The sequence below is a fragment of the Lontra canadensis genome, unplaced genomic scaffold (assembly GCF_010015895.1).
Source record: "Lontra canadensis isolate GAN:19392208 unplaced genomic scaffold, GSC_riverotter_1.0 scaffold19, whole genome shotgun sequence".
Taxonomy (NCBI): Eukaryota; Metazoa; Chordata; class Mammalia; order Carnivora; family Mustelidae; genus Lontra; species Lontra canadensis.
Genome location: NW_022631013.1, coordinates 17,344,199 through 17,358,676, shown reverse-complemented (window position 1 = coordinate 17,358,676; position 14,478 = coordinate 17,344,199). Strand labels below are relative to the sequence as shown.

Sequence of the window (14,478 nt, the reverse complement as noted above, 5' to 3'; positions counted from 1 at the left end):
TCTGTCATTTACTAACTCTGTGACTTAGGGGAATCCCCTAATCCTCTGTGCCTGTTTCCTCACCTGGAAAAAACAAACTGTCTGCATTAAGAACTACACGGCTCCCCTATAGCTTTAACATTCCCTGAGTCCGGTGAGTATGTGAGCATGATCGGGATTGGGTGTTTATGAGCCAATCAGGCACTGGTTAAACACCTCCCTATCAGGCCAAGGTGGGAAGGGGAGGGTGAAAGTTAAAAAAAAGAAGAAGAAGAAAGAAAGAAAGAAAAAAAAAAAGCAATCCAAAACCAACAAACAAACTCTGACAGGAGGTCTATAAAAACTGCGTGTTCCCAAAGGTTCGTCCTATTCGAAAGCCGCTGCCTCGTCCACAGCTTCTGAACCCTAAGAGGCCTCTCCTCTCCCAAACTGTAAGTAACAGAACTTCCTTTGTCTGCCTGGACTGCACCAGGGAGTGAGGGTCACTGATGGTCCTACACATGTAGCCGAGAAAGTCTGCTTGCTTTTATTTTCAGGAAAAACTCGATGGTGGCCAACATGTGTTGGTGTGCTGAAATGGTTGTTTTCCTCCCTAAGCGTAAATAAATGCTCATCCACAGCTTTGCTGACCCTCTGGGTGGAGGCAGAGTGTTTGAGACCGTTCCCGGTGTTACTCGTATGAAGGCTCTTCTGTCTCTGACTTCAACACACTTTCTTGGTTAGGTTCTAATCATTCCTCATTCCTCCTCTCCCCAAAACAACTGCTTATTTTGATGATTTATTTACAGACCTGTTGTCTTATGTCATTTTCTTTATTCTCTTCCTACACCCACTAGTGTTGGCACTTAAGGTTTTTGGTCACACAAATGGACTCCTGGTGTGTGTTGCCCTTGCCTGCTCCCACTGCTCAGATGAGAACGCATGGAACGGGCGTCGAACGGCCACAGAGCCCCGCAGTCATTGGATTATGAATCGTCCAACTTCCACTCATTTGATAGTTCCTGTAACATTTCCTACTTTGGAAATCCTACAGCTTAAGTTATTTGGAGTCAAAAGCAGGCTGATGTCCTTTGGGACATTTGCTCTACTCTCTGAAAAATAGACATGTTGTGCGGATAGACATGTTGTGCCTTTTAAAATAAACTTCTCTCTAAATAGTTACCCAGGGCTCCATTCGCCAGTTTGGACCTGGAGGGGGAGCGAACTCCAGCCGCCTTAGGTGAAGGTGCATCTGGGCACCACCCAGGCCTGCGCTAGAGTGCCAGGTGCTAAGTGCAGTATAGCTGTTGTAATCCTAAAAGAAAGGGAGCCACTCAGTTCTCTTTCCGAGCTACCTCACGTGGGTTCAAAGGCACCAGGCTGTCCTAAGGCATCTCATTGCATTTGTCACTGTGACACTGAGGACGGTAATGAAGCTGTGAGCATCCTCACACGTCTGTATATAAAAACCTTGCTCACAGTGCCTGCAGATCACAGGCTTTCAATGCATAAGCCCCTCATGTCCTCTTGAAAACCCATCCACCTTGCCTGTTGGAGAAGTGAATGGACTCTCTACTTTCTGATATTTCTTCAAGAGTTAAATATTCATATTTTACAAGGCATTCTCCTTTCACAGAACCTCTTGAAGAAAGGCAGAACGAACCGTACTGTAGGTTTCACGTGCTATTTTGCTAAAAAGGATTGGAAAAAGGATTCTGAGTCATAAGCCAGTAGGATGTGGTTTATAATTCTAGAGCATCACAATTTGGAAGGGGCCACCAGACATAGTCTTTCGGAGCCTCAGTTCCCCCATCTTTAAAGTTGGCAGGGTTGCTATAGATATCCCTGAAGTCATTTGCAGCTGTTTTTCTGTGATTGCTTTCTATTCTCATATTTTCATACTCACAACCTCTTCCAGATTTGTGTATATATCACCTGTTAATGTATAATACATAATGTCATATATACGCCTATTTGAGAAATTAACATTACAAAAAATTTATAAAGTAAAACGTGAGAGTTGGTCCATCCCATCCCAAGCCCCACAGGGAATCCCAGGGTGGTTATTCTCTGCTTATATACATCCACAAATAGTATGTGTTACATCATTTTTTTAATTAAAAAAGTATGATATTATGTATTACATACTTCTCTGAAACTTGCTTTTTTCCCCTTTTTATTTAGTAATATGATATGAACAACTTCCCATCACACTTTAAAATCAAATTGGCTTGAGACCACGGTGAGCAGAGGCTTTTAGCAGCATGAAACCATTCTCTACAGTTACCTACTCCCAGCTGGCCTCCTGTCTCCTGGGGACGAACACTGGTCTGTGACCCTGTTTTATGATTAACAGAGGGGCAACATTTGTGCTGATGTGGTATAGACCTTTAATCCCTCTGTAGAAGTTTAACTTCCCGTAAACAGGATTGGTTCGATTTGACCTTTTCTCTGTTTTTTTTTTTTTTTTTCTGGTCGAGTCAGCACACTGACTCGATGGAAAAAAATAACTTGGTAGTAAATAGAAACACGGAATTTTAGGTAATTATTTTTTAACAAATTTAAAAAGAGAGAAATGGTGACACCAACATTTTCTTTTCTTTTCTTTTAAGATTTTATTTATTTGACACAGAGAGAGACACATAGAGAGAGAGGGAACACAGCAGTGGGAGTGGGAGAGGGAGAAGCAGAATTCCCACTGAGCAGGGAACCTGATGCAGGGCTTGATCCCAGGACCCTGGGATTATAAACTGAGCTGAAGACAGATGCTTAATGACTGAGCCACCCAGGCGCCTCAATACCCAACTTTTTCATAATGCATTATAAAACATCTTCATATTTATCATGAAATTGACTCTACAAATATATTGAGCAACTACAATGAGTAGGGTGGTCACAGGTCACAGTAGATCCACTTGGCAATGAGACACCCAGAGCAGATATTAGTGCCATTTATTCCACAGTAAACTAAGACTCAGAGAAGTTACTGACTTGTCCATGGTCTCAGTGAGGAGGAAGCAGAGCTGGTCCTTGAACCCAAGTCTGTCTGATCTAGTAGCTAAAACCTGTATGAATGTGTGAGATGTTTATGAATTGACAAGGTCCATGGTATATGGACAATGAGCCACAGCCCATGGACTTTGGGTACTCTGGGGGTATCCTCAACAAGTATTCTGGGGGTGTTATCAAGAGTCACACAAAGACTGATACCTTTCACCAGGCTCACTCTTTCCCAGAAGGAGGGGAGTATTACCCCTTATCCCAACTCTATGCCTTATTAGTTAATTGTCCTTGGAAAAATAATTAAACTCTCTCATGTTCTTTCCTTATCTGTTTTGTGGTAGTGGTGGGCGAAGCCCAGCTGCCTTTTGAGGTTATTATGAGTACTGAATTATATAGTACTTGTAAAGCAATTAGCAGAGTACTTGGCATTAATGGTGATTTGCTATCATTGGGCTATGTTTTCCTTTTGTTTCATTAAGGAAACATCTTTATTTCGTATTTGTGAATTCTTTTATGCAATTACCTAAACTAAGAGAGAAAATTTGCACTTTGGCCTGAAGGTCACCAACTTCAGGTTGTTTTTTTCCACATAAAGATCTAGTGACCAGATTTATAGCAAGTAATCCCAGACTATGATATTGCGAACTCATGTGTAACCAAGGGGAAACATGATCTTCATGTGGCTGGGACAGGAGTGGCCTAGGAAGAATATCTTCTCTAGAGATCATTGGCCACTAGCCTGTACTGTCCTCAGGGACAGCACTGTAGTTCCAGGCTTTTGGGTTAAGATGAGGACCCTTGTTGAAGTGACAATGGCATCCGTGATACCAACAATATTTTTTCAAGAATTAGTTCCATAGCCCCATCCACTTCTTACATCAAGCCTGCCTTGAAGCAATGCAGAAAATGTGAAGAAATTGATTTGCCATCAGGGTCAGGACTGGGTGGGGAGCTCTGCCTCACCATAGCTGAGACTTTGGACAAGTCAGTTAACTTCTTTGAGTCTCAGCTTGCTCATTAATTAATGGAGATACTAGGTGGCCTGGTTACCTCATTGCTGAGTGGATCAAATGAGAACTGAGGTATCCTGGGCTTGCAGGAAGTAGAAAGCAGACATGGGATGTCTACCCTACGGATGAGTGTATGAGAGGGGGAAGAAGGAGTAGGTCATAGGACTGGATAGGAAAAAACTCAAGATAGTCTTTACTACCTTTTTTTTTTCTTTGATAGTCCAACATACACAAAATTACTCTTTCTAACATCCAAGATGTGAGCCCTGTGTGTTTGCATTTTTTAAAAAGATTTTATTTATTTATTTGACAGACAGAGATCACAAGTAGGCAGAGAGGCAGGCAGAGAGAGGTGGGGAAGCAGGCTCCCCGCTGAGCAGAGAGCCCGATGCAGGGCTTGATCCCAGGACCCTGAGATCATGACCTGAGCCGAAGGCAGAAGCTTTAACGCACTGAGCCACCGAGGTGCCCCGTGAGTTTGCATTTTTAAGACTGGCCCAAAGTGGCAGCCCAACAAGAACAATGATCCCCTTCAGAGGACCACCACTGAGGCGGGTGCTTGGATGGGGTTCTTCAAAAAAGAGTCCTTCCTTGCTAGAGCAATGAAGCTAAGAATTCCTGGGGCAGGGATCACCATATGACTTTTGCACCTTAGAGTCCATGGGAGCCTCCAGCCCAGAGGCACTAAGGGAAAATCCCTATCTATCCCAAATGGTGTCATAGTCAGAGTCCAGCCTTATACACCACACCCTCTATGTCCCAAAGCTAAGGGAGGGTAACTGCAAGGCCATCTCCTCTCAAGCTTGCTACCCAGAGAATAACACAGGCTAACAGAACAAAATAGGAGATGACCCTAGAAGCTAAAAGTCTCAGTGTCCTGGCCTCAAGTCACCCAGAGCACACAAAGGGACCAGAAATCCACAGAGAGATGGTCAAGCATCACAGTGCTGTCCATTCATCAGGTGTGAGTGGGTCACGAATGAGCTGGCCCAGTCTCTGGTTCAGTGAACCCAAAGGTCTCCTGGAAGACATTCTCTTTAGGATGACCAGGAAATCTGGCAGCCCACCTTCATCCACTATGGCTAATTGCAACCACTTAAGCTAACAGGGGGACGAGCCCAGAACTCAGTTGTTCATCCAGTTATGGAAGTGGGCCGGAAGTGTCAGAGGAGCCTTGAGAGGGTTTGTTTGTACCCCTTCCCTGCCTCGGTCACGAACCTGTCTGAGCTGCCTGCAGTTCTGTTCAGGACACTCCTGCACTCTTTTCCAGACTAGTCACCATGGCCTACCGATTTCCAGCCCTCACCTCAGAACAGAAGAAGGAGCTCTCCGAAATTGCACAGCGCATTGTTGCCCATGGGAAGGGGATCCTGGCTGCAGATGAGTCTGTAGGTGAGTGCAAGTCTCGTCCTACAACAAGCGTATTCTTATTTCTACAACTTAGCCAAGGCAAGCAACAATTACACTTTTTCCTCTCAGAGGAGTAAAGGTACACAGGTGTGGGAGCAGAAGACCCAGCAAGCATTGACATTTTGAGTCCTGTAGTTCTGGTAGGCAGATTTCTGAAAACCAAGGGAAGAGGCTCAAGGCCTCCATTTCAAGGCCCCTTGCCAGGGATCATTTGAATCTAGACTGTAGAAAGGCCAAGAACACAGGAACCAGATTGAGATCAGATACACAGACCTCTGCTGCTAATGAGAAGTCAGTTTAAGGTTAGCTAGGGAAGGGCAGGGAGGGCAGGGAACTGCCCACATCTAGGATAGGGAAGGGCTCGTGGCTGAAAGAAGCCCAGGATGGCACAAGGGAGAGTTGTGGCAGGCCTGTCTGGCCCACCATAAAATGGTAGAAGCCAGGGAAGTCAAGAGCCCACCTTATCCCTCCTTCTGTTGTACGTACATCAAGTCAGATTGATGGCTGGACCTGGGTCAGGGTGGTGGTGGCTGGAGAGGCCTGAGGGCTTGACATACACACTTGGACCCAATGGTGGTCTCCACCCTGACCTTGACACATCTAGTCTATACGCTTCCTAGCCAGCATCCCGGCAGCAGCCAAGGTCTTTCCCCTGGAGCCGAAAAAGGAGACAGGAGTTTTAAAGATCTAGATAAAAAAGAGAGTCTTGCCAACCATCCTGCTGAGGGTCCCTAGAGGGGAGGAGGCTGGCCACAAAGCCCTGGCTGGCTCCTCAAGCTGACTTTGGCCCGCCCACCGTAGGCACCATGGGAAACCGCCTGCAAAGGATCAAGGTGGAGAACACAGAGGAGAATCGCCGACAGTTCCGAGAAATCCTCTTCACTGTGGACACCTCCATCAACCAGAGCATCGGGGGTGTGATCCTGTTCCATGAGACCCTCTACCAGAAGGACAGCCAGGGAAAGCTGTTCAGAAACATCCTCAAGGAAAAGGGGATCGTGGTGGGAATCAAGGTGAACACTTCCATTCCCATCTCCCTTCTGCCTCATCCCAGTCAAACTCCCAGCTCAGTCGCTGGGCAGAGGCTATGAACACCCTCATTGTCTAGTTGCCATTCACTCTCTTTTCCTTCATCAGCCTCCCCCTGAGAGCCAGTTCCTTTTCTAGATTTTTCTGCCAGTGCCTTCTTCTTTCAACCAAGTTTTCTACAAGATATTCAATCTCCTGGTGTCTCAATTTTCTCACTTCTAAAAGGGGAATTGTAGTGCCTACCTCATAAGGCTCCTACAAGGACGAAAGGAGTTTTTAAAACAGTTCCGTCGCATAATTATTATTTAGTTCATGATCACTAGTGTGACTAAACTATTTTCAGGTGTAACTCAGTCTTCCGAAACTACATGAAATTCTCAGGAGTGAAAACTAATATCTGTTGAGTGCTTACAACTCCAAGCGCTCATTTAATCTTCCTTGTAACCTCTGGTGGTCAATTCAGTTCTTATCCTTGTTTAAGAGATGAGGTGAGAAAACAGACTTACAAGGCGTAGCGTAACTTGCCCACAACAAGGCAAAGACAGAGTCAGTTCAAACCCAGCCTGTCTACCTCTTGGGCTCATGACCTCAGCCTCTGCTATGCTGGGAGTTGAGGTTGCATCTTTATTCTTTCAATTTCCTGGAATAATGTTTTGCTCGGTATGTGTCAGTGCTCCCTAAATGTCTTTTGAACAAATAAGCTAAGAGAAGCTGCTCTTATATGGCCCCTCTGCATTCCAGGTATTGTCAGATTACTTACTCCCCAAGCTCCAGGCCTGTGCTTTCCATCCTTTCCATCTTCCTAGTGTTGACACTCTTGCATCGTTCCTTCTAGGTCCTTGCCTTCTGCTATGGATTTAATTGTGTCCCCCCACCTCCACCCCATGACTCATACACCTTCCTAATGTAACTCCTTAACTTGTGAAAGATGAGAACTATTTGTACCAGGGGCTCTGCTTTTGTTTTCCTGGGCCCCCTGACACCTGCTAATTACTTGTTAATTATTTATATTCACAGTTAGACCAGGGAGGTGCTCCCCTTGCAGGAACCAACAAAGAAACCACCATTCAAGGTAAGGCTATCACCTGCTGATATGAATCATGCTAAGAAATGCTAGAAATGCAGGCAAACAAAGAAGTGAGCAAGGGAAAACAAAGCATGAATCTCACCCTGGTTTTAGAGCCACATACACCTGTTTTTCAGCCCTTGCTTCTCTATTCAGTAACTATGTGACCTTAGTCTAGTCATGTTATGTACATGTTCTGAGTCAGAACAGGATGACAATATCTACTTTGCAGAGTAGTCACGGGGATTAATTAGACAGTGTACATAAAGTGCTTACCGCAGTGCTTTGCACAGAGAAGATATTCTGTACCTGAAAGTATAATTTTTAGAGAAAAATCCAGCAGCAGAAAAGAGGAAAGGTCCCAAGCTTTGGGATCGGACCCACCAGGGTTTGACTCCTGGTTCTGTCATTTACTAATTAGACAATTTTGCAAGGTCCTTCACTGCCCAAGTAGACAAATGTGAACCACAGCGTTAGATTAGTCAAGCAGAGTTTGAATCCCAGCTCTGTCACTTCTTAGCCATACAAACATGGTAAAGTCATGTAATGTCTTGGAGCCCCTGTTTTCACATCTGTAGAACAAGTATAACATCAACTATTAGAATCATTATGATAATTAAATGAGATAAGGTATGCAAAATGCCTAGAATCATGCCTGGAACAGAGCAAATATTAAACAAATATTAATTCCCTCTGTTCTTCTCCTTAAGTGTAAAGCCCCAGTTTGGGCTTAGTATTGGGATTAATGTTTTCTTACCTGGATATTTTCAATACTTAAGCTCTGCTGACTGAAAAGTAAGGCAAGGAAGAGCTCCTTCACTTTGACAGTGGCCCCATCTCTCTTTTCCGACTTGCAGGACTTGATGGCCTCTCTGAGCGCTGTGCTCAGTACAAGAGAGATGGTGCTGACTTTGGGAAATGGCGTGCTGTGCTGAGGATTGACAACCAGTGTCCATCCAGCCTTGCCATCCAGGAAAATGCCAACGCCTTGGCCCGCTACGCCAGCATCTGTCAGCAGGTGCTCTGCCTTCCCCTTGGGCTGAAAAGCAGTCAGAAAGAGCTTTCTTCTTTCCAATTTTACTATACCTCTCTTTCCAATTTTACTATAAGTACATGAGCCTTATCTCACCAATATATCCTGGTGCCATTTTCCACCACTTTTGCTATAGCAAAGTGTGGTAGGGAAAGATTTGGTCCCACAAGTCAGCTACGAGCCCACAAGGCCAATGCCATCAATGGCTGCCCTCTGCCAAAGTTCTATAAGCTGGGTCTTAAGAGTGATCCAGCCCCATATGGCCAGGTCATTGCTTACCTATGCTCCATCACGTCTAAAACACGATCCTTTTAGATCCCTAGCTTGAGAGTGATAGCTCTGATTTAGCCCCAATCCAAAGAATATCTTGGAGGATGGTGACCTGACACTAATTTCCAACAGTGTCTCTGGGATCCCACTTAAGTCTGATTTGCTTGTGTGGGTACTATGTTGAGGTTACCTGAGATGTGGGCACCTGGAGAGTCCAAATTAGAACTGTACACAGTGCTTAATTCCTTAATTAACCCACACAAGGGGTATCCTTCTTAGTGATTTAAATTTAACTGCCCCAAAAGGATGATAGTTGGGTTCTGAGGTAGTTAGAATAGTCTCTAAAAGAATCTGTTTCTATAGAAATTAAGGATTTCATTATTTTACGTACTCCCAGGAGAACTTTTTCTTCTTATTTTTAAACCTCATAGCTCTTTTTTGGCTAAGCTACAAATGCTTAGTAGAGATGCCATTAAATTTCTTTGCACTGCCTTTAAGTTAGTGAATGGCATTCCTCTATAAGGGTTTCATTTTATCCCAATCGCAACTGTCAAATATATTCTAAGGAAAGGATTGCAGTGAGCAGAGCCACATTTTATCTCCTCTTTTTTCCTTTTTAGAATGGGCTGGTACCCATTGTTGAACCAGAGGTCATTCCTGATGGAGACCATGACTTGGAACACTGCCAGTATGTTACTGAGAAGGTAAAGTCTTGAATAAAAAGGTCCCAATTCCAGTTGAAATATCTTATTTTTAGGTAAGAGCTGTTACTTAACATGTATCAGCTGTTATATTGAAATATTCTTCAGTTGGAATCATTATGTAGCACTGAGAAGGTAAGGGGATACTTATCAAACCTTCTACTTTTTCGGCATGATGGGATTTTCCTATGGGAAAAGCACAGGATTTGCAGTACCGAGACTTGGATTTGATAATCCTTATTCCCAGCTGTGGGGTTGTGGTTAAATCCTGTTATCTTTTGGGATCAGTTACATTATATGTAAACAAAGAAATTTAAAAGTAAGATGAGACTCACATGACAAAATGTAATTAGAAGGTACTTTGTTCATATTTGCAGTGCAATCTGATTTCACTTTCTCCACTTGCACAAGTAGGTTGACTGAGATGAGGTCTGAAAGTGCTTCTGTCTCTAAAATGTATGTTTTTATGACTACTCAAGCTTTATGACTACTCAAGTTTCTATGAGGATGGAGAGTAGAGGCCAATTTAGATGTCCCCAGCTAGCTAAATCAAGGCAGGCTCAATTGCCCAAAGGGAGTGATGGGAAGGAAGGAGTGAAGGGGCTCCTGGAAGCAGACCCATGCCATCTGTCCCTGCAGTAAGCAGTTAGAGTAGGGGAGGTGGGGCTAGGCCAGCGTGGCTGTGCTTAATGGCTGTGGCTTGCAGGTGCCTGTGTGTTGTCCTGATGAGGACTAGGGGCTGGTTAGGAAACTTTGGCCAAACCCATAGGAGGATTCCTTTGTCTCTCATCCCTGCAACCTAGAAGTGCTAAGGTCAGGTGACTGTCAGACTGGCTCTGGGTTTCACCTTTTGGATGTCTTGTCCCTCAGGTCCTGGCTGCTGTCTACAAGGCCCTGAATGACCATCACGTATACCTGGAGGGCACCCTGCTGAAGCCCAACATGGTGACTGCTGGACACGCCTGCACCAAAAAGTATACTCCAGAACAAGTGGCTATGGCCACCGTCACAGCTCTCCACCGGACCGTTCCCGCAGCTGTTCCCGGTAAGTCTTGCTTTCTTCTCTGACTTGAGGTCTTAGCCCTTATCCCGTGAAGGAGTTCCACCAGCATTGGTGTTGGCCTGGGAGTCTTCTATCCCAGAAACAGACCTCTGTCTCTCACAGGCGGCCAGCGCTTCCCTCACACTCCATGACACCACATTGCCTGAGACTGTCCAAATGCACACAATCCATTGATTTTCTCAATAGTTCGCCAGCCTCCTTATTTATTAAAGCCCTTCCCTCCTTAGCCCAGCTAACCTTGGCAAAAGCAAACTAGTTTTTCTAACCCAGTTCCATGCAAATCAAGTAGAGAAAGAATGGAGGCATTCTATTTCTTTTAGGCTCTGGCTTGCTTTCTCAAGCTGGGTAGAGAAACTGGGACTAGTAGAGTGCAATGGCTTCTCTTCTTCCAGGCATCTGTTTCTTGTCTGGTGGCATGAGTGAGGAGGATGCTACACTCAACCTCAATGCTATCAACCTTTGCCCTCTACCAAAGCCTTGGAAACTGAGTTTCTCCTATGGACGGGCCCTGCAGGCCAGTGCACTGGCTGCCTGGGGTGGCAAGGCTGCCAACAAGAAGGCAACCCAGGAGGCTTTCATGAAGCGGGCCGTGGTAAGATACTATTCCTTTTTTCTTTTTTTTTTTTAAGATTTTATTTATTTATTTGAGAGAGAAAGACAGAGAGCACAAGAGCAGGTATGGAGAGGGGCAGTGGGAGAGGGAGAGAGAGGATATCCAGCAGACTCCCTGGCGAGCACAGAATTGAGTGCTGGGCTGGATCCCACGATGTGAAATCATGATCTGAGCCAAAATCAGGAGTCAGACACTTAACTGACTGAGCCACCCGGGAGCTCTAAGATGCTACTACTTCTTACCTACTTAATCAAGTGGATAGTAGGAGCCTGGCTTTCTTACCTGGAGAAGCATTGTTTTCTTCAGGCCATGATGGTCTCTCAAGATAGTGTCTACTAGATATTTGAAAAGCTGTCATGAGAGCTCAGTAGGAAGGTAGAGGCTGGGGAGAGTTGTAAATGGTCTGCACTGGGAGAATGGTTGATGACAGTAGGCAGTAGACAATCTCCACAGAGACACTTGAGAGGGAAGAGAAGCACTTTTCATTTTAGGAAGCAGTAGAAGAAAGCCACTAGGACAAGCAGCAGTAATAAGATAGGATGTGCCAAGGATCCGGGGAACAAATAGAAACAAGTTTCAAGGGGGACAGTTAAAACACACTGTAGAGAGATTCAGAATAAAGACTGAGAAAAAAGATGAGATTGGCATGTGGGAACCTACTGATGACCCTCAACACAATAGTTTCCACAGAGAGAGAAGAGGAAAGATGCCCATTCAAGAAGGCTGTCAGGAAAAGGCCCAGAAAGAGAAATGAGGACAGAAAAGGATTTTATTTAGTCAGTAACCATTCCTTTTTGAATATCTACTCTGAGCCAAGGACTGGGGTGAACAAAGGAAACACAGATACCAGCTTCAGGAAGCTTAGAGTTTAGCCAGACAGGAGACAGCCAGGCATGTTCAAATGTAAAGCAAAAGGGTGATGGGTATTGAGGAGGGCACGTGTGGTGAAGAGCACTGGGTGTTATACACAGTTAACGAGTCGTTGAGTACTACATCAAAAACCAATGATGTAATATATGTTGGCTAATTGAACATAACAAAAAAATAAAGAAATTAAACGTAAAGCAAAAGGAGCCAGAGGAGAGATTAAAGATGAGGACAGTCGGGATAATTGAGAGGACAAGGAGGTAGAAGAAGGATTGTGTGAGACTATTAAGTGCAGGTGGCAGCTGATCTTGGAAAGGAGGGAAGAGCAAAGAAGAAAAAAAAGTTGGGTTTGGACTCAGGTCTGAAGAGGTGAAGGGATATGGCAGTTGATTACAGTCAAGGGCATCTGTTGAGGGGGATAAGGGAGTGGAGATTTCCGTCTTCACAGCAGGGAAGCTCGGGATAGCTGTTGAACTGGTCCACTAGGAGACCCACTAGACAGAATGGCCAAGTATCAGGCAAGATGCAGCTGAAATGAGAGTGAGTTTGAGATGCATTAACTTAGATCCTGAATTTTCCTAATAGCTCTCTTAATCATGCAGGAAGATCCAGAGCAATCTAAAAGGGAAATAGAATAGAAGTGTAAAAGTTCAAGAGGGAGACAGAAGAGTGCTGAATTTGAGCTATCGCCATATTTGGCTTGCTGATGACAGAGGAGGCTGGGCGAGGAATCAAGTGTAGCCAGAAGTTTGGCAATGAGGCACTAAAGGGAAGGCAGACCCCAGAGAAGCTTAGAAGCCATCTCAGGGGGATAAGAGAGGTGTAAGATGTTAGAGGTAGTGTCTTAACTTTGTTAGGATGGAGAACTGGGTGTGGCTGTGCTGGGATGTAGCCGATGAGGGGTGGCTAGATGTGGCTAATATGATGGGAGGGATTGTGAAAGTAAGGTTGGAAGAGTCATCCACACAAAAGAAGGGAAGCTGAGCTCGTTTAGGATGGTGGTTCTCAAGCTTGAGTATGTGTCTGAATCACCTGGATGGCATGTGAAAACAGATTCTGGGCCCCAGATACTGAGTTTCTAATTGAGACGGTCTGGGGTCAAACCAGAGAATTTCCATTTCTAAGAAGTGCTGAGGTCCATGCAACATGCTTTGAAAATCACTGTAGATATAGAAATAAGTCCCAGAGAGAGCAAGAGAATAGTAACAGCGACTTGAAGACATGGTACCATTGAATGGCACTCAGCTATTATTATGGCGGGCTTTATAATTCTGAACTCCCCTTTAACTGGAATTTACACAAGGAATCAAGATAGTATGATTACAACAACAACAAAATGATATAATCCTGTGGGCAAGTATAGGTGGAAAATGGAAATTTTTTTAAAAAGGAATTTTTTTAAATTTGCCGTGTCATCCCTCTGGCTGCACCTTACCTGATCCTTTGGCATAACGTCCAGTGCGTTTCCTAACAAACCGCAAGCTTCTCCACTTGAAACATCCATTCTCTTATCACTGTATCAATGAGAAGTTTCTCAACTTCAGTCTCTAATACTGTCGTTGCAATACTGTTGGTACTAAAAAAAAAAACTTTCTCAGTAACTGACACAGACTTCAGCTTGCCTGAGAGATGCTCAGAAAACTGGGATAAAAAAGGAGATGATGTATTAGAGAAGGCAAGGGAGGCTATCAGCACCAATATTTAGCAAAACCACTGTAAGGAGAGAGAAATCCAGATGCAGGTGGAGCTGGTTTCAAATGAGAGCCGGAGGGTCAAGTACAGGGTTGCTTTTGCTCTAACCCCATGTCCTCTCTCACGCTTGTTTTTTAGGCTAACTGCCAGGCAGCCCAAGGACAGTATGTTCACACAGGCTCTTCTGGCACTGCTTCTACTCAGTCCCTCTTCACAGCCTGCTACACCTACTAGACCCCCAGGCCCACCAGCCGGCCTCCAGCTCTTCTGGGTGCCTTGGTGGGAGAGCTGAAAGAGAACAACTTTTCTACTGTCCCTGGAAATTAGACAAAATCAGATCGGAACTACTGGAAACACAACACATGCTAAATTCTTAGACACAACAACAACAACAACAAAAATCAGTTCCTGAAACGTAGGTGTGAATATCAAGGATCTGATGAAATTTCATGCAACTTCCTTGCAACAGCTCCAGCTCCCCAGGCCCCAGGTATCCACCTAAGAAAAGAACAGACTTGAAAACAAACCAGCTCTCCATTTGAATAACGACCACCAGATAGAACACCTCAGAAGCTGAGTGTGGAGAAGTGTGTCTTATTTAACAATCATAGCAGTGGTATGATTATGCAGTGGTTATGAAGGAGGCAACTGCAACCGACAAAGAAATAAAATGTTCTAGAAGCCTCTAGCTGGTATCGGGTTTTACTTTCTGCTCCTGCTTCCAAAGGGCTCAGTATAGTTCCTGACCTTTGCCTCCACAAGA

General features: G+C 44.6%; 1 protein-coding gene across 1 annotated transcript; it reads left to right on the top strand.

Moving 5' to 3' along the window:
* The first annotated feature begins 293 nt into the window (after positions 1-293).
* On the top strand, positions 294-14,100 carry ALDOB (aldolase, fructose-bisphosphate B). Its single transcript, XM_032860732.1, has 9 exons — positions 294-410; positions 5,242-5,363; positions 6,183-6,394; positions 7,428-7,482; positions 8,334-8,494; positions 9,400-9,483; positions 10,351-10,525; positions 10,936-11,135; positions 13,854-14,100. Exons 2-9 carry the CDS (start codon positions 5,252-5,254, stop codon positions 13,947-13,949), a joined length of 1,095 nt encoding a protein of 364 aa, XP_032716623.1. The 5' UTR covers positions 294-410; positions 5,242-5,251; the 3' UTR covers positions 13,950-14,100.
* The last annotated feature ends 378 nt before the right edge of the window (positions 14,101-14,478 follow it).

What these genes read in the sequence shown, in the direction of transcription:
- ALDOB (XM_032860732.1), top strand. Translation starts at nt 5,252, where the DNA reads ATGGCCTACCGATTTCCAGCCCTCACCTCAGAACAGAAGAAGGAGCTC. An exon ending in GGCTGCAGATGAGTCTGTAG is followed by an intron (nt 5,364 to 6,182) that starts GTGAGTGCAAGT and finishes CGCCCACCGTAG; the next exon opens with GCACCATGGGAAACCGCCTG. An exon ending in CTTTCATGAAGCGGGCCGTG is followed by an intron (nt 11,136 to 13,853) that starts GTAAGATACTAT and finishes CTTGTTTTTTAG; the next exon opens with GCTAACTGCCAGGCAGCCCA.